Source organism: Salvelinus namaycush, chromosome 35 (genome assembly GCF_016432855.1).
Source record: "Salvelinus namaycush isolate Seneca chromosome 35, SaNama_1.0, whole genome shotgun sequence".
NCBI lineage: Eukaryota > Metazoa > Chordata > Actinopteri > Salmoniformes > Salmonidae > Salvelinus > Salvelinus namaycush.
Genome location: NC_052341.1, coordinates 15,665,461 through 15,684,641, shown reverse-complemented (window position 1 = coordinate 15,684,641; position 19,181 = coordinate 15,665,461). Strand labels below are relative to the sequence as shown.

General features: G+C 44.5%; 2 protein-coding genes across 4 annotated transcripts in view; one reads left to right on the top strand and one right to left on the bottom strand.

Annotated features, from left to right (window-relative positions):
* Window positions 1–14,408, top strand: part of LOC120029532 (neurabin-2-like) — a 24,206-nt gene extending 9,798 nt beyond the window's left edge. Inside the window, exons 2-10 of the mRNA XM_038974795.1 lie at window positions 5,823–5,955; window positions 6,284–6,404; window positions 6,781–6,885; window positions 9,634–9,766; window positions 10,957–11,109; window positions 11,216–11,269; window positions 11,669–11,898; window positions 12,134–12,227; window positions 12,685–14,408. Coding sequence (XP_038830723.1) covers window positions 5,823–5,955; window positions 6,284–6,404; window positions 6,781–6,885; window positions 9,634–9,766; window positions 10,957–11,109; window positions 11,216–11,269; window positions 11,669–11,898; window positions 12,134–12,227; window positions 12,685–12,735 — 1,074 coding nt within the window. The 3' untranslated portion in view covers window positions 12,736–14,408. The remainder of the gene's footprint in view (window positions 1–5,822; window positions 5,956–6,283; window positions 6,405–6,780; window positions 6,886–9,633; window positions 9,767–10,956; window positions 11,110–11,215; window positions 11,270–11,668; window positions 11,899–12,133; window positions 12,228–12,684) is intronic.
* LOC120029530 (histone-lysine N-methyltransferase PRDM9-like) lies at window positions 14,409–19,181 on the bottom strand. 3 transcript variants are annotated; one of them, XM_038974792.1, is made up of 7 exons: window positions 18,996–19,181; window positions 18,599–18,694; window positions 18,377–18,475; window positions 17,909–18,180; window positions 17,399–17,466; window positions 17,130–17,320; window positions 14,409–16,934 (listed from the first exon to the last, which is right to left on the bottom strand). In XM_038974792.1, the coding sequence occupies exons 2-7, from the start codon at window positions 18,690–18,692 to the stop codon at window positions 14,815–14,817; spliced, it is 2,844 nt and encodes a 947-aa protein (XP_038830720.1). In that variant the 5' UTR covers window positions 18,693–18,694; window positions 18,996–19,181; the 3' UTR covers window positions 14,409–14,814. The 3 variants fall into 3 exon arrangements, with proteins under 3 accessions (XP_038830720.1, XP_038830721.1, XP_038830722.1); XM_038974793.1 differs by having other exon boundaries at window positions 18,389–18,475; XM_038974794.1 differs by lacking the exons at window positions 18,377–18,475; window positions 18,599–18,694; window positions 18,996–19,181 and having other exon boundaries at window positions 17,399–17,749; window positions 17,909–18,018.

Here is a 19,181-nt window from a genome sequence, read left to right as displayed (position 1 = left end):
TCATTCAGCACTCCATTACTCTCCTTCTTGGTCAAATAGCCCTTACACAGCCTGGAGGTGTTGGGTTATTGTTCTGTTGAAAAACAAATGATAGTCTGACTAAGCGCAAACCAGATGGGATGGCGTATTGCTGCAGAATGCTGTGGTAGCCATGCTGGTTATGTGTGCCTTTTTTGAGTTGTAAATACATCACTGACAGTGTCACCAGCAAAGCACCATCACACCTCCTCCATGCATCACGATGGGAACCACACATGCGGAGATCATCCGTTTACCTACTCTGCAGTTGGTACCAAAAATATCAAATTTGGACTCATCAGACCAAAGGACAGATTTCCACCAGTCTCATGTCCATTGCTCGCATTTCTTGGCCCAAGCAAGTCTCTTCTTCTTATTGGTGCCCTTTAGTAGTGGTTTCTTTGCAGCAATTCAACCATGAAGGCCTGATTCACACAGTCTCCTCTGAACAGTTGATGTTGAGATGCATCTGTTACTTGAACTTTGTGAAGCATTTATTTGGGCTGCAATCTGAGGTGCAGTTAACTCTAATGAACTTATCCTCTGCAGCAGAGGTAACTCCGGGTCTTACTTTCCTGTGGCGGTCCACATGAGAGCTAGATTCATCGTAGCGCCTGATGGTTTTTACAACTGCACTTTCAAAGTTCTTGAAATTTTCCACATTGACTGACCTTCATGTCTTAAAGTACTGATGGACTGTCATTTCTCTTTGTTTATTTGAGCTGTTCTTGCCATAATATGGACTTGGTCTTTTACCAAATAGGGCAATCTCCTGTATACCACCCCTACCTTGTCACAACACAACTGGCTCAAATGCATTAAGAGGGAGAGAAATTCACTTTTAACAAGACACACCTGTTAATTTAAATGCATTCCAGGTGACTACCTCATGAAGCTGGTTGAGAGAATGGCAAGTTTGTACAAAGCTGTCATCAAGGCAAAGGGTGGCTACTGTGAAGAATCTCAAATATCAAATATATTTTGATTTGTTAATTTTTTTTTGGTTACTACATGATTCCATATGTATTATTTATTAGTTTTCATGTCTTCACTATTATTCAACAATGTAGAAAATAGTAAAAATAAAGAAACCCTGGAATGAGTAGATGTGTCTAAACTTTTCACTGGTACTGTATATGCAGAAGCTTATACATTTCCAGACCATTCAGATCTGCAAACATTGACGAATTAGGGGGAAGGGGTGACGAACACATTGGAACTGACTGTGATTGTTTGTTGGAGGTATCCCTTCATTATATTTAGCTTGTTTATGCAGTTTAATTAAGGTTCAGGAGACTTAGTGGGATTAGGTGTTTGTTGTTACGTCTGCTTAATTCTCGGAGAGACGTTAAGTCTGTTATACGTGCTAAGATTGTTTGTGCGGTTTGATTAAGGTTTGATTGTCTTCAGGACAGTTAGTGGGAGATTGAGTGTTTGTTGGAGGTAGGCCCACCTGAGTGATTCTCGGAGGGACGTTAAGTCTGTGCTGAGCTTGTTGCTGCTGTGGTTTGATTAAGCTACAAGCCAGCTCTCGGAAACCAATTTATCACACATCTAGTGGGTTAATTGCAACAGATATCCGGTACATTGAAATGAAATGCTCTGAGACTGCAAGTAGCAGATAGACTGCCTGTTCTGAACTATGAATGAAGATGTTAATAGGACACATGAGACAACCAATCTCATCACTTTCCATCCCATAATTCTACTTTGGTAGTTGAAAGCTCTGACTAAAGTGCCATTTCAATGGGACATGAGGAGAATCTCGATTGCATTGACTTGATTCCTCACGTCCACTCTCCTCATCTCCTTCTCAAAATCCATTGGAGGAGAATGTCAGAGGGGAGGGATCTCTGACCTTTGCATCCAATGGGTTTTGAGGAGGCCAGGACAGAGGATGCAAAGGAATCAAGAAAATGCAATTGAGATTCTACCATGCATGGAGAGCAAATAGTTTACAGTGAAAACTAACATCTTGTAAAAAAGAAAATGTAATAGGAAGAGCGACTAAGAGTGTTATAAAAAAAACGTGTGGAACGCCCCAGTGGTAATGTTAATAGGTTAGCAGCTGAGCTTGTGGAGAGACTGTGTGGAGAGGAACATGCTATTTCTGTTGTGAGAAACCAACTAAACTCACCCGTCAACACCACATCCCCACAGCCTCTTGGGTTTAGGCCAGATTTGGATTTGTTTTTGGGGAAAGCAACAAGAGGAGGAACAGGGTAAACTGCTTTCTACTAGGACCGCGTTTCCCAAACCCGGTCCTCGGGAATCCAAGGGGTGCACATTTTAGTTTTTGCCCTAGCACTACACAGCTGATTCAAATAAATAATGGTAATTTGAATCAGCTGTCTAGTGTTAGGACAAAAACGTGCATCCTTTAGGGGTCCTGAGTACAGAGTTTGGGAAACCTGGTACTAGGAGGATGTAACCAGTTGACCACAATGTTACCCAACCACATCCCTCCCAGCCAAGGGCTGTGTACCAAGTGGCATCCTATTCTCTAGTTCAGGGGTAGGCAACCCTGGGCCTGGAGTGCCGCAGGCACTTCGTGTTTTGGATTTAACTGACCTGGAAGACCAGGTATGTTGAATTTAGGCAATGTACACTGTGTTGATCAAATCCTCGAGTAATTAACCTAGTTTTGACACAATTGGCAGGAAATGCTCAATGTTTCAGGTAGTGAAGGGGAAACAAAGCTTCATTTGACCAGGGCCATAGGGACTAGGGTGTCATTTAGGGTGCAACCTAGGAGCCATTGTGGTAATTGTTGAAAAAATATATAATAGCATAAGAGCATGCCTCTATATACCTCCCATAGTACCAACCTAGTCATTTGTGTGTTGCTGGGGTTTTTAATATGTGATACATTCCAAGCGGTTTCCCTGTTTGGTTTCCTTGTTCTGACACAAACAGAAGGCGTTAGCTTAGTTTAGCTACTGGCTGCACACACAGCTTTTGTAGGGCGGTTGGTGGCAGAGAGGGTTGGAGGGAGGGTTGTTCCTGGCCATCTGTTAGCCACTGTGACCTATTATCTGTCACAACTGGAGCAGCAGCAGCATGTATCCTGCCCCAGCCCTCCCCCTGCCCTGCCCCAGCCTCCCCCTGCCCAGCCCCCCACCTTAATCCCAATGTTTGTCTCCTGAAAGGGGGAAAGGCTGGCAGGCAGGCTCATGTCGCTCATTGACTGCCACAATGCCACCTTATCTGCCCCGCCCAGCTCAGCCAGGGTTCATCGACTGTGTGTGTGCGTGCGTGCATACAGTACAGAAGGGAGGGAGGGAAGCAGGGAGGATATGAGAGCATCATGTAAGATGATCAGTGTCTGTCCTTTAGTGGGATACTCCCATATAAGGAAGAAGTAAATCTCTTGACTTTGGAAGGAGAAAGTGTTAGCTTTCTGTGTGTGTGTGCGCCATGTCAGTGTGTGTGTGTGTGTGCCATGTCAGTGTGTGTGCCATGTCAGTGTGTGTGTGTACGCCATGTCAGTGTGTGCGTGTGTCTTTGCCTTGTCAGTCAGGCAGATGATGCAGCCCAGCCCAACCCAGGCAGGTGGTACAGAGTACAGACACATCTGGATGTAGGGGACTTGTTTCCTTTGACACATGTTTTAATACTCTATACTGCCTGAACTGTAGTTGGTCTCTGGTCACAAGGCCTTGAAATGGGGTCAGGAAGGGCCACCAGCTGTGGTCATTAAACTCAAGGAGCGAACTGCCATTTGAGACAGTGGCTAAATCCCAAATTACACTCTACTCCCTATGTAGTGAACTACTTTTCAATTAAATTCAGATAACTTGATTTGTCCCCTTAAGGGCAATTATATTAGCGCTATGGTGGTGCTTCAGACACAGAACAAAGGCACAGATACAATAAATAGACAAGAATAGGGCTCTGGTCAAAAGTAGTGCCCTATATAGGGAATAGGGTGTTATTTCGGATGCACACAGTTAGAGAGTTTTGGGGGACCACTTTCAGTTGTTTTAACTGTTGATGTGCTAATGCCCTCAAACTCAAATCTGGACCTCCATGCCAGTTCCACTGCTTTCTTTCATTCTTCCCCTTTAGCCAGGGACCTGGGACACCAGGTGGGGTGTAGTTAATTATCAGGTAGAACAGAATACCAGCAGTAGTCCGGACCTTGTAGGGTAAGATTTGAATAACCCTGTGCTAGTGCCAGGCTACATCCATTCACACGAAGGCTAAACATATTTCCTGTCTGCTTATAATCCAAATGATCCTAATCTGCCTAGATACAAAGGTAACCTAAATCACACAACCTATTTAGACCATATGCCAAACCCACGCCATTGGTCTACACCAGTCAGAGGTTTACTGGTTTAGGTAGTCATTAACGTGTGTGTGTGCCTAAATGTGTAGCTCTGAGCTGGCATTTACGTGGTCATAGGATGCGTCGTCAAGAGTGTATGTACTGTACAATGGCTGCTTTGATGTAAGAGCTCTTCCGGGTGTTCAACTGCACAGACCTAGATACAGTTTAACCCAGCCAAAGACATGTGCCTCACCTCAACCTCCCTAGTATTCAATGATGTATGAAAACAGAAAATAGTCAATTTAGTTCTGTCAGGTTGATTAAATCATAAGGGCAATGTCAAATCTGACAAGCACTACACTATGTGGTTGCTACGGAGACAGAAACCATGTGATTTAGATGACACTGTACAAGCAAAGAGGTGTGTGTGTGTACTGACTACTCTGAGACAGGCACAAACAGATGACAAAAGGTAGCAAACATGAAGACCGTTGTAACAGAGAGGAGGAGGGTTATTCATTGGAGGGAAACGATTAAAAGATGAGAGGTTATATTGGGAACTGAGGGAGTGAGGAGAAGAAGCAAAAGAGGGAGATAGAAAAAAACCCAGAGGGAATGAGGAGAGTGAGAAAAGAGGAGGTTATTGGGGATGGAGAGAGGAGGGACAGAGAAAAAGAGGAGAGGAATGAGGGATACGAATGGGAGGGTGTAGAGTGAGATGGAAAGAGAAGAGAGGGTAAAGCACAGAGCAGGTCCTGTGTAGCTTAGTAGGAGAGTGGTTATGTGAGGTGCACATGTGACCTGAGTCTCCCTGGAAGACCAGAGAGAACAGTGGCCGAGAAAGAGAGGACACGTGTGTGTGTGTGTGTGGGGCAGCTGCAGTGGCCAGGACTGCATTAGAATGCTGAAGGTGCTTATGTATACTGTTATGGACTAATTCCCAAATAGCTCCCTATATAGTGCACTACCCATAGGGCTCTGGTCAAAAGTAGTGCACTATGTAGGGAATATGGTTCCATTTGGGATGCAAGAATGCTGTTGGAGCTGGGCTAAAGTGGAAGCTCTGCTCTGAAATGGGTCACTATTTATTCTATGAGAGGTGCTTGGGTTTTATACCGGGGTTGATTTGAGGTCTTACCTGAATATAATAGCATTTTGGTAGTTGAAACAAGTTTTAACTGAGGCAAATTTGGTGATGGAAATGGTTTGTGTCCATTTTTTTAGGTGAATGACGTGACAGTATATTACACTATGTGGTCACCCTTTTCACTGTGTCCCAACTCCATCCACCCTATCAGAACATAATGGAACTAAGGCCCTCTTCTAACACGGATAGAAACATCCTCATACTCAATGATAAACCCGCAACTACTGCTCAATCAGTAAATCTATCAACAACAAAAACATTTTTTTATAAAGCCCTGTTTACATCAGCAGTTGTCACAAAGTGCTTTACACATGTCCAGCCTAAGTAAAAAGTATGTTTAAACAGTTTTCTAATAAGCTACTTTGTGTTCTCTTCATCTGTCAGGTGTTTGCCACCTACCCCAACGAGGACTATGACCGTCGGAATGAGGACGTGGACCCCATGGCTGCGTCTGCAGAGTACGAGCTGGAGAAGAGGGTGGAGAGGCTCCATCTGTTCCCTGTCGAGCTGGAGAAAGGTACACCTCAGCTCAGTTACCCCATAACCTTAATGTGGCAATCTGCGATTCGAAAAACAACAAAGAACATTCCAGATTGCCCACTTAAGAAAACTCCCCTTCACAGTACTGTAAAGTGGAGTTGTAATCGCCATTCTCTTGAGACAATCCGAGATCAATCCCCTCACTCAATCAGCACGCATCTATCATCCCTACATCGGCCTTCCAGTTATCCCTCCTCCCAAGAGGGAATTCTGATTTAAAAAGCTATTATGAAACAAAAGAGCATTTCATTTTCATCATGGATTACGATGATTTTATTGTTTTCTCACTGTCTCACTGTCCTCAGATGGGGATGGGCTGGGTATCAGTATCATTGGGATGGGGGCGGGGGCAGACATGGGCCTGGAGAAACTGGGAATCTTTGTCAAGACGGTCACCGATGGAGGAGCGGCGCACCGGGATGGCAGGTACGTTACAAAATGGTGGCCTTCATCTACGGCTTTTCCATCTATACTCCTGACAGACTTACCTGAACAGGTTCTGCATGATTGAATACATCTAAGAAGCAATCAAGCATGTGAGATGAGCCAAACTTGTATGTCTAGTAGTAGTATTCACATCTCTGTCTAGCTTGCTGATTTTGATATGTTATATCCACAAATAGGTTTGGAATAATAAAGGGAGTCAATTCGGTCACATTACAGTTCCTTGCGGGAGCAGGTCTCGCTAGCAAAACAGATTTCTATCTCCGAGACAAACCTGTATGAAAGGTTGAATGAAAAAGTAAGCATATTATAAGACTGGTGCTGAGGTTGTTGTGCTGCTTTATGTTTCTCCACCCAGGATCCAGGTGAATGACCTGATAGTGGAGGTGGATGGGACCAGTCTGGTGGGGGTCACCCAGACCTTCGCTGCCTCCGTCCTCAGGAACACCACAGGCACCGTCAAGTGAGGATATGTTTTTGGCAATAGTATGCTACTTTTGACTAGGGTCCATAGGGCTCTGGTGAAAAATAGTGCACAATATAAGGAATAAGGTGCTATTTGGGATGCACACTTCGATGCAACACTCTGATGTTACAGAGGCTTCTAGTTAACACTTTTTTTCCCTTTTTAGCAGGTTTCTTTTCCTCACCAACTAAACTCAGCAAAAAAATAAACCTTTTTCAGGACCCTGTCTTTCAAAGATAATTTGTAAAAATTCAAATAGCTTCACAGATCTTCATTGTAAAGGGTTTAAACACTGTTTCCCATGCTTGTTCAATGAACCATAAACAATTAATGAACATCCACCTGTGGAACGGACGTTAAGACACTAACAGCTTACAGACGGTAGGCAATTAAGTTCACAGTTATGAAAACGTAGGACACTAAAGAGGCCTTTCTACTGACTCTGAAAAACACCAAAAGAAAGATGCCCAGGGTCCCTGCTCATCTGCGTGAACGTGCCTTAGGCATGCTGCAAGGAGACATGAGGACTGCAGGCAATAAATTGCAACGTCCATACTGTGAGATGCCTAAGACAGCGCTACAGGGAGACAGGACGGACAGATGATCGTCCTCGCAGTGGCAGACCATGTGTAACAACACCTGCACAGGATCGGTATATCCGAACATCACACCTGCGGGACAGGTACAGGATGGCAACAACAACTGCCCTAGTTACACCAGGAACGCACAATCCCTCCATCAGTGCTCAGACTGTCCGCAGAGAGGCTGGACTGAAGGCTTGTAGGCATGTTGTAAGGCAGGTCCTCACCAGACATCACTGGCAACAACTTTGCCTATGGGCACAAACCCACCGTCGCTGGACCAGACAGGACTGGCAAAAAGTGCTCTTCACTGACTAGTCGCGGTTTTGTCTCACCAGGGGTGATGGTCGGATTCGCGTTTATCGTCGAAGGAATGAGCGTTACACCGAGGCCTGTACTCTGGAGCGGGATCGATTTGGAGGTGGAGGGTCCGTCATGGTCTGGGGCGGTGTGTCACAGCATCATCGGACTGAGCTTGTTGTCATTGCAGGCAATCTCAACGCTGTGCGTTACAGGGAAGACATTCTCCTCCCTCATGTGGTACCCTTCCTGCAGGCTCATCCTGACATGACCCTCCAGCATGACAATACCACCAGCCATACTGCTCGTTCTGTGCGTGATTTCCTGCAAGACAGGAATGTCAGTGTTCTGCCATGGCCAGCGAAGAGCCCGGATCTCAATCCCATTGAGCACGTCTGGGACCTGTTGGATCAGAGGGTGAGGGCTAGGGCCATTCCCCCCAGAAATGTCTGGGAACTTGCAGGTGCCTTGGTGGAAGAGTGGGTTAACATTTCACAGCAAGAACTGGCAAATCTGGTGCAGTCCATGAGGAGGCGATGCACTGCAGTACTTAATGCAGCTGGTGGCCACACCAGATACTGACTTTTACTTTTGATTTTGACCCCTCCCCTTTGTTCAGGGACACATTGTTCCATTTCTGTTAGTCACATGTCTGTGGAACTTGTTCAGTTTATGTTTCAGTTGTTGAATCTTGTTATGGTCATACAAATATTTACACATGTTAAGTTTGCTGAAAATAAACGCAGTTGACAGTGAGAGGACATTTTATTTTTTTGCTGAGTTTACTACTGCTTTGAGAACAATTAGCTACTGAGAGGGAATAGAGTTGCCTTGATGGATGTCTCTCTCAAACACTTGTATACAGATAGGTTAAATGACTTGGCCCTGTATAAAGTTGGGCCCATCAACTCTAATCCCTACTCTATTTTCTTTGTAGTACTGCGTGACGCCAGACTCCGTTCAGGTTTTCTGTACACATTTTCTTCTTAGTTTTGCATCGGCTTTAGACTTTAGAGAAGACTGTCTAAATGACCACATCCTCCCACATACATACTGTGTAGACCAGGGCATGCAGAGTAGTCAGTCATCAGAGGTCAAATGGGGCCATGATGAAAAGTGAAAACTTCCCTTCGGAGATACAGCAACAGAACCACAGACAAAGCTGAAACTTACATTTGAACCATGCAAGAGCATAAAAACATCACCATCATGCTCACAGCAGGCATCAACACAATTATCATTCTTAAATGCCAGAGGGGTCTATTTGTGGCTGACTGAATGGGGCACCAGAGTCGCCTGCCTGTTCCTCAATCCCCAACACTGCTTTGTCATATACAGGCTCATTCATTCATAATTCTGGAACTAGTGATCAGTAGAGCTATGGGGGTAATTGTTAGTGTGTGGTGTTCCTGTGTGTGTGTGTAATTGTTAGTGTTGTGTGACTTTAGAGATAGCTCATGCATTATAGATCAGTAGACGGGGAAGGAAGGGTTGAGGCAGGCAGGCGGTCAGTTGGACCTATTCATAAAAATGTCAGCCATGGGAATGGATGGGTGAATGAGGATGGGAACTGTGTTTAGCATTTAATTACCTGATAGTTAACGGGGGGATTCTAAGGCTGTTGTGGTGGTCTTGATAACTGACTGACTATGGGTACTCATTCTGAACTACTCCGATTCCTCTTACATAGCTGAGGAGAGTATTACACTGAAAAACACGTCTCTCTCGGAGCATATTGGGTCAAGGTTGAGAGGTTATATAATTCAGATTATTTAACTTCTTGCTAAGGGACCATATCATAGCGGTTCCTCTTGTTGCAGTCCACATAGAAAGCCATTTTCAAAATCTGTGTAATTGTATGCAGGTTTCTGATTGGTCGGGAGAAGCCGGGCGAGCAAAGTGAGGTGGCCCAGCTGATCCAACAGACCCTGGAACAGGAGCGCTGGCAGAGAGAGATGATGGAACAACGCTACAGCCAGTACATGGACGACCAAGAGGTAGGTCTACAACCAGTCTGTAACCAACCAGTACATGGATGACCAGAAGGTAGGTCTACAACTGGTCTACAGCCAGTCTACAGCCAGTACATGGACAACCAAGAAGTACAGTACAGATGGACAGACAGACCAGCAGGGGAGTTACTACCAGAACGTGTCCAATAAGAACACAGATATTTTCTTTATGTTGCTAAATGTTTTGCTACTCTGTGCCTTAAAGAACACGACCCTGAACACGGCTAGTTTAGAGAGAAACTAAAACATGGTCACTATTTTAATTTTTTAAAATTAATAATACGTGTTTTTAGGTAAATTTTTCCCTCTGTGTGTTCTCTTTTACCCTTTTAGGATTAAGATACTGTATGTGTGCCAATCACATCTTTGTCAGAATTGACCCAAAGCCGGTGGCAGTATTGAGTGCGCTGTATGGGCGTGTGCCCTTAGCTACGCTGTTACTGTTCAGTATAGCCTCCAGACAGTATAAACACAAGTCTGCTTCCCAAATGACACCCTATTCTTCCTATGGGCTCTGGTCAAAAGTAGTGCACTATATAGGCAATAGGGTGCCATTTGTGATGCATACCAACAGGTCAGTTTAGAGAGCATAGGCCAAGTAGGATAAATTAAATTCTCTCCCTAGGACTTCTTTTTCAAAATGAATCAGTGTTTCTGATGTTTTGGCCTCTTCATCTCTGGGTTGTTGGGTTAGAGATTTTAGAGTACTTACAACCCAAAAGGATGATTTTTTTTTTTTTTTTAAACCTCTGTCCAATCAAAATCCTATGAGGATGCAGGGCATTCTTATGTTCTCCATCTTATTACGTTGACATGCAGAATGATGGCATAATGGTTGAGGGTTTGTTCTGTGTTCTCTCCCCCAATCTAGGGATGCTCTTCAATGGTGTTATACGCCATCTAGTGGCCAGTCTCAGTACCAACCAACCATTTTATTATTTTATTTTACCTTTATTTAACTAGGCAAGTCGGTTAAGAATAAATTCTTATAACCATGATGCTGTTATAGTAGCAGCAGTCACAGGCATTTATAAAAATGTGAAATGGGATTGATGGAAGCATATTGAACCTATTCAAATATGCAGACACTTTGGCCCTGTCAATTAAGAGCTTGAGATCAATTAAACCCCAAACCGAATTGTTACTTCGGGCTCACCGGTCCTCTCTTTCCCCAGGATGGTGAATATGGTACTGATGAGGAGGAGGATGACGAGGAGGAGGTCAGCCCCACGGAGCCGTCTGCCATCGAGGTGTTTGACCTGGCTGAGAACGAGGACATCTCTCCCCTGGAGGCGGACCCTGAGAAGCTGGCCCATAAGTACCGGGAGGTGAGAGAAACCATTAAAGATAAAGGGCGGTGTCACCCTATTCCTTATATAATGCACTACTTTTTGGACAGATTTTGCAACAACTTCCTTAACTCTCTCTCCTCAGCTTCAAATAAAGCATGCTGTAACACAGGCAGAGATCCAACAGCTGAAAAGAAAGGTAGGTTAAGTTGTATTATGTTGCTGCTATGCTATGTTGTTGTCTTAGGTCACTCTCTTTATGTAGTGTTGTGGTGTCTCTCTTTTTCGTGATGTGTGGTTTGTCCTATATTTTTATTTAGTATTTTTAATTCCAGCCCCCGTCCCCGCAGGGGGCCTTTTGGTAGGCCGTCATCGTAAATAAGAATTTGTTCTTAATGGACTTGCCTAGTTATATCCAGGTTAAATAAAAGAAAATATATATATTGTGATTGTTATTAAATGTTATGTCCCAATGTTTAATTGTACAGTACATCTACTACTTAATTAATATTCAGTTGCATTTACGGCCAGTCCGTTTGTCTACCTGTGTGTGTGTACTTATGCGCATCTGTGTGTGTGTACTTCTCCACACTCCCAGCTGAACCATGCAGAGCAGGACAAGCAGCGCTGGCGTATGGACAAGAACCAGCTGGAGCAGACCCTGCAGGAGAACAAGGAGCGCATGGAGAAGCTGGAGGGCTACTGGATGGAGGCCCAGAGTCTGTGTCAGGCTGTGGACGAGCACCTGAAGGAGACGCAGGGCCAGTACCAGGCTCTGGAGCGCAAGTACAGCAAGGCCAAGCGCCTCATCAAGGAGTACCAGCAGAAGTAAGGCCGGGCCATACACACACACACACAGGTTGCATTGCTTCTAGCGTTAGCGCAATGACATGGTAGCTGTTCCCATAGACTTCCAGTCATGGAGCCATTGACTATACATTTAAAAGCGCGTCTCTGCAGAAAAATATTTTTGCAGTGGCAACAATTTGGGCCACCGTTGCTAAATTAAAATAGGGGAAACACTGAGTGTGATTAGTGTCTCTCTGTGACGTCTCATCTGTAGGGAGATTGAGTACCTGAAGAAGGAGACTCAGCGCTGTGTACAGGACAGGGCCGAGGCATCACTGAAGGAGGAGTCAGGACAGCTCCATGAACAGGTAATAGTGGAGACTGATGGCTGTATGTGTGGCTCAAACACCAAGGTTTGTGTGTTTGATTCCTGCTGGGGCCACCAATATGAGAAATGTATGCACACATGACTGTCAGTTGCTTTAGATAAGTGTCTGTTAAATATTATATATTTCATTGTGTGCAGCTGTAACCGATGTAACCGCAGCCTTTCAGTCGGTGACGTCACTTGCTCTGAGACTTGAAGTGGTGGTTCCCCTTGCTCTGCAAGGGCCGCGGCTTTTGTGGAGCGATGGGTAACGATGCTTCGTGGGTGACTGTTGTTGATGTGTGCAGAGGGTCCCTGGTTCGCGGCGAGGGGACGGACGTAAAGTTATACTGTTACACAGCCATTGGGGAGACCATTGGTGAAGCAGAGCATTGGTAAAGTTTCTAGTAGTCTATCATAATACGTAACCATAACTTTCTGTGTTACTTTGGTTGCAGGTAGCAGATCTGGAATGCAGGGTTGAAGAGCTGAAATCTGAACCTTTATAAAAGCCTTGTTTCCTATGTCTCTTCAAGAACATTAAGTGGATACCAGGATGGTATTGTATTTGCAGTGGACCCAGGGTATTTCTTGCCTCAAACTTTAGCTTGGTTTGCGGTTGCATACATGTACCCTCAGGCTTTGTATTGCTGCATATAATCTCTTTATCTAACAATCCTTTTAATCCTGTTTTTGTTGTTTGTTTTGTGAATATTTCTGATCTGGTAATATTGCCAATGGCTACTGGTTTGTCTGATAGTTTAATCAACCATTTTCTTAACATTAAAAAAAAATACTGGCAAGAACTTCTGTGGAGCTCTAACCGTTGCTGTTCCTCATTTTTTTCCAGTGTTCAGTATTTGGCCATTTGATAGAAAATAGTGTTTGGGTGAATTAGAAAACCAGGCTTTTGATTTCAATTGCAAAAACAAATTCCTTTTCTTTTCTTTGTTTTGTGATGTTTTATTTTCTGGAATTGTCATTTTACAGCTGTAATACTGTGTGGTTTATCAAACAAAGTTTGGTTTGTATATATTTTTTATTAATACATGTAAAACATTTAACATGTATGCACTAATGGAGTCAAGCGTTGGTGCATATGATAACTTATGTGACTGAGGAAGACATGTAATTGTAAAATGTTGACACTGGAGAAGATATAGAATGATTGTGTTGGTGCTTCACTGGAATGTAAGGGAAAATAAGAGATACTGTCAGCTATCCATCTCCTTCTACAATTAGATCAGCAATCCAACCGTTGCAGGGGTTTGTCACTCAACTTCAGTCGACTGCTGCCTACCTTTCAGAGTTAACAACCGTAGTGTGTATTGTTAGCCAGTCAACTCCGCTAGCCAGTAATGGCTACTGATGCGATTCAGTAAGAGCATAGTAAACCTTCAGTAACAACCCCTTTCTTAAGTAACTGAACTTACATAAAATAAATCATTGTAAAAAGGACCAGAAGAGAGTTTCTAAATCTGCTGTGCTACAAAGGGACATGGACAAGATTTGAAATCTGATCGTTTTTAATTTTATTGTGGATGTTATCAAAGATGTGTTCAACACTGACTGAATGGCAGACACTGGTGATGGAAAGTGTTGGGAAACACAACTGGTGCATGTTCATTAGGAACCAAACAGAATAAAATGGACTGAAACAGGGAAGGACTAGGCCTATCTGGACTTGTCCGTTGTGTACCCTAATGAACACAACCATGGACTTCGATGGTGATGAAACATCACCAGCAGCTATTGTGCACTCCCCATTCCTCTGACTGTAGCACATGGAATCACTGCCAGGTAGTATTCACCTGCTTCTTCACAGTTTTGAGGGAAACTTACTGTAAAAAGCCTATTTGTGTCAACTCCCATACCAGTGTGTTTGTATAGTTAAGATGACTGAAATATTTGAGTTGTTTATATGGTAAACGCCATATGTGAGGTATTGTATTAAAGCTGGTAAGATAAGCAATGCAAAGAAACGAGTGATGATGGAAAGAAAAACAGTTTAGAATGGATATTTGTTGAATTTCAGAGGCAAGACCTGGGTGATTTCACAAAGAGTGTTAGATCATTTGAAGAAATATCTCATGAGCATGTTATGTATTTTCATAAGATTTTAGGCGTGTACAGGGCACATGCTTTGCATTATATGTTTTGTGGAATAAATGGTGAACCGTGATACTGAAGTCTTTTTTTATTCATTTTCCATTTCCCTTATCTTCAGGTACAAAGATACACTACATAACCAAAAGTATGGACACCTGCTCATCGAACATCTCATTCCAAAATCATGGGCATGAATATGGATGGAGTTGGTCCCCCCTTTGCTGCTATAACAGCCTCCACTCTTCTTGGAAGGCTTTCCACTAGATGTTGGAACATTGCTGCAGGGACTTGCTTCCACTCAAACACGAGCGTTAGTGAGGTTGAGCAATAATAAAACACAAATCACATGCTTTTACTTGTGTTGTAAATAGAATGGTATTCTGATCTGTGAATGTTGCTCTGCTACAGAAATATCAACTTAACCAAGTGTTTTCAAATGAACCCAATAGTAAATAGTGTGTGTGTGTGGTGCAGCCAAATTATGAGTGCATCTTTTCATGGTGTCTCGTCAGGTGATAATTTCGTGAAAACCTTTTGACACACTGATCACACTTGTACAGTTTCTCTCCGTTGTGCAGCAGCTGGTGAGCTTTCAGACTCTGAGGTCGACTGAAGCTTTTCCCACATTCAGGACAGGTACATGGTTTCACCCCAGTGTGTTTTCTCTCATGGCGCTTCAGATCCCCAGACTGACGGAAGGTCTCTCCACACTCTGTACACAGGAAAGGCTTCTCCCCTGTGTGTATCCTCACATGCACATTCAGCTGTCCAGAGTGGCTAAAACACTTCTCGCAATAAGAACAGCGGTATGGCTTCTCTCCCGTGTGAATCCGCTGATGCTGCTTAAGGCTGTAGAAACAAGAGAAACCTTTCCCACAGTCATTGCACAAGTACCGTTTGGCTGTGACTGACTGGAAACACCTGTGCGATTTGAAGCATTTAACATACTTGTAGCTCTTCCCACACTGAAAGCAGAGGTGGACCTCTCCTCCCTCTACGGCCTTCTGCTCTGGCGGAATGAGGCCTGAGCCCAGGCCTGAGGCCTGAGAGACATACTCCTCAGGGTGGTGTCTCTTAACGTGCTTCCGGAGGTACCTCTCCTCGGTGAAGGAGAATTGGCAGTAGGAGCAGGGGACAGCTTCAGAGCTCAGCTGGATGTCCTTACATACTTCTGCCTCCAGGTGGCGCTGTAGACCGGCAGCCTGACTGAAGAACCTTCCACAGCGGGTGCAGCAATAATGCATATTTTCCTTCGGGTGCTTGTTGAGCTTGTGCTTCTTCAGGGTGGTGTACCGTTTGAAGGTAACCCCACATGTAGAGCAAGAGTACGGCGGCGGCCCCACCACAACCTGGATGCACTGATGGGATCTGAGAGACTCTGGATTGTCGTAGGTTCCCTGACACTCAGTGCAGCTGTACTGGGCCTCCTCTCCAACAGCATCTCCCTCCATCTCCTTCTCCATGTCCAGAGCATCTGAATGGGATCTCTTCTTGGTACTGATTTGTCTTTGTTTTGGTGCGTTTGCCTTAGTTTTGGCTTTAGAGGTCCTGGTGGACTTTACTCTGAGATTCCTTAGTCTCTGAGAGGGAGCTCTTCCAGTCTGGGTCTCTGTAGGTGAATCATTGGTGGAGGGGGGCTCCGGTTCCCAGGCGCTGTCAGAGGGCGGCCGGGGCAGATTCTCCCCTCTGACCTCTACTACTCGACGCTTCTTCTTCGTTCCGTGAACTCGTAGCTGGTGCCTCGCCAGGTCATACCCCTGAGCGAAACATTTCCTGCACTGGGGGCAGCAGTAGGGTCTGACGTTGGAGTGGACAGCTCGCATGTGTCTTTGGAAGTGGCCCTTCTGTTTAAAGCTCTTCCCACACTGAGAGCAGCTGTTGGCCTCCTCACCTGTTTGTGCCGGCTCATCTGTCTGGGGCTCTGTATGTAGAGCATCAGAGGGGAGTTCTGGGGATTCGGGTTTATGGGTGCTCTCCCCTCTGACCTCTACAAAAGCCTGCATTTTGATGACCTTTTCCCTTTGGTCATGGCTCTTCATGTGCTGACAAAGGCTGCTCTCCACAGTAGAAGAGAATGGGCAGTGAGGACACGGGAATAAGACAGAGGCCCCTGTAGGTGGAGCATCGGAGGTGGAGGACTCAGTTTCCTGGGTCCTGTCAGGGGATGGCTGACTCTTCCCTCTGACCTCTTCAGACATAAACTCTTCTATTCCCTGCTTCTTCTTCTTGCCATGAACTCGTATCTGGTGCCTGGCCAGACAAGACAGCTGAGCGAAACACCTCCTACAATGGATGCAGCAGTACGGTTTCACCTTGGAGTGGACATTTCGCATGTGTCTCTGGACGTGGCCCTTCTGCTTAAAGCTCTTAGGACACTGAGGGCACCGGTAGGCCAACTCCCCTACAGAGGACGACGACATAGGGTCTGGCTTCACATTGCCGTTAGAAAGGTGATTGTCAAGCTCACTCAGTGCAGACGCAGGTGATAGGTCCAGAGAGTGTGATTTCTCTGTATGTTTTTGAAGGTAGGACTTGGTGGTGAAAGTAAGCTGGCACTGACAGCAGAGGAAAACCTGAGACGACAAATCTGTTCTAAACTCTGAAACAGAGAGAAAAGAAGACGCAAAAGTTAGGTCTTACTAAACATTACTAAAGTGACTGGCATTCTTTCAACCTTTTTGAGATTGAGAAATGTAATATTCCCTATTATTATTCTTTATACACCCTCACATAAGCCTTCTAGACGCCCAGTGCCTGAGCAAGGTCGTAAAAGGAGACCCAGAACGATAAGTACCTGAAGGGGTGCACTTTCGGAGCCAGATTTGGTCAGAGGGGTCCCTAAACCTTTCGATGAATCTGCCCCCAGGCCAAAACAGGAACTCATCTCCTGGGAGGATGGAGCGGCAGCAGTGGAAGAAAACAATCCCCCTGTACTGGAGTGCTATGAGATTACCTTCCTCTTCATTGCGAGCACAGTTAACATACCTGAGAGAGAGCGACAGAGAGAGAGTGAGCGCAATGTGACTTAGTGTAGAATAAGTGAGGGTACGTTCTACAAGTTACCTCATCCAGTTGGAATGAGTGTCTCGTGCAGCATCGATGTACTCAGATTCACTCTTACTGTTCCAGACCTGAAAAAAAAGCTATGCTTTTATAGAAAAACATGACAAATAATCTCAGCTGACTCGGCACAACAGTCATAAATAGAGTATAGACCATGCTTAAGATTTCCATGGAATAGCACTGTAGGTGCACCCAAATATCACCCAGGGCTGTGGTCAAAAGTAGGGAATAGGGTGCCGTTTGGGACACAGTTAGTTTTACACAAACTATAGTACAGTATTTTGTACAATATTTAACCTTTATTTTGACAGGGAGTCAAGCTGAGACCAAGGTCTCTTTTACAGATGAGCCCTGCAAATAGAAAAATATACACATATATCACTACGAAAAGCAAAACAGATACAAAACACATCATAGGAAACAAACACACTATTCAGTAAAAAGGTCCTAAATCAGCCATCTGAATTTCCCTACATATCACAATTGCCCAGTATATCAGCACTCACTCACCTCCCAGGAATAGTCACTTGCTACTGCTCTTTCCCTGGTAGTCACCTCCCCCTCACAGGGGCCAAAGTGCATTCCTGGGGCCACAGTTGGCCCTTGGTTTAGGACCCCCAGGCCTGCCCCTGGGATACTGGACCTGCCTACCACCAGCCCATGGGGTAGGGTGAGGAGGGCCCTCTGGGGTATACCCATTGGAGTGGGTGAGTCCAGCATGAAGGACAGACCACCTTGGACATCACACTGGTCTTTGTTGGAGGTATGACACTCCTCACAATCTGTAAAAATACAAATACAAAGTGATAGGCCTAAGTAAGCTGGTACAATCATGTGGTAAGCTAAATTGGATATAACATGGCTTTCCACTTACCAACTGTAGATCTAATCAACTATGATTTGAAAGATGCATGCAAAGACCATTGATGGCCTTGGAATTCAAGATAGTCAGAGTACACAGAATTCGTTCTCACTCACAGAGGTCATTACCGTTGTCATCTAGTAGTTGATGATCCTCCTCTTGGCCTTGTACCACAGTGTTCACCAATATATTCTGGACGAGGCTGTCAGAGAACACTGTGACAACACAGATCCAGTGAGAAAATGGAGTATATGACAAATGTTCCTGACACAGGAGTACATGACAATCACAATCTGAAACTCTGATTGAATTCGGCTACTGTAGCCTGAGTACCACACCTGCAGAGGGGTTGTCTGTAATGATTTGGACTTGGCATCCCTCCTCTGACACACCAGGCTCTGCCCACTCCACGACGATCACTTCTTCAGACATCACTGTATTCGGTTAGTAGTGTAGCAATGACAGTGTTAGCAAGCACAACACAACAGCCATGTATCAGGACAACACCTTCACCCTGTGTGATAAACTATGGCAAAAGCCATTTGTCCTGATATTATACCAATTTCACGAATTAATTTAACAGTGCATTAGCTACTAAAGAAAATACAACATCTAAATGTCATAATGCACATTGTTGTTAGCTAGCAAGCTACATACAAAAATGCTAGCTAGCAATGTGGAATTAGCATTATCTTGCAAGATAGCTAGCTAATGTTCAAAATAATATTGACACACCTGGACAACCTGATCTTCTTGAAACCTGTAATTACTAATAATCTTCGTTATCATTTAGGTACTAGTGTATGTCAATTTTGGAAAACTGATTTGACTTTTGAGGAGAAAATTCATGAGTAGCTTCTCCTTCTTCAAGTTGTTTTGATGGCGGACCGCAACCATTCATGGGTAGCTTGTAGCGCTGTT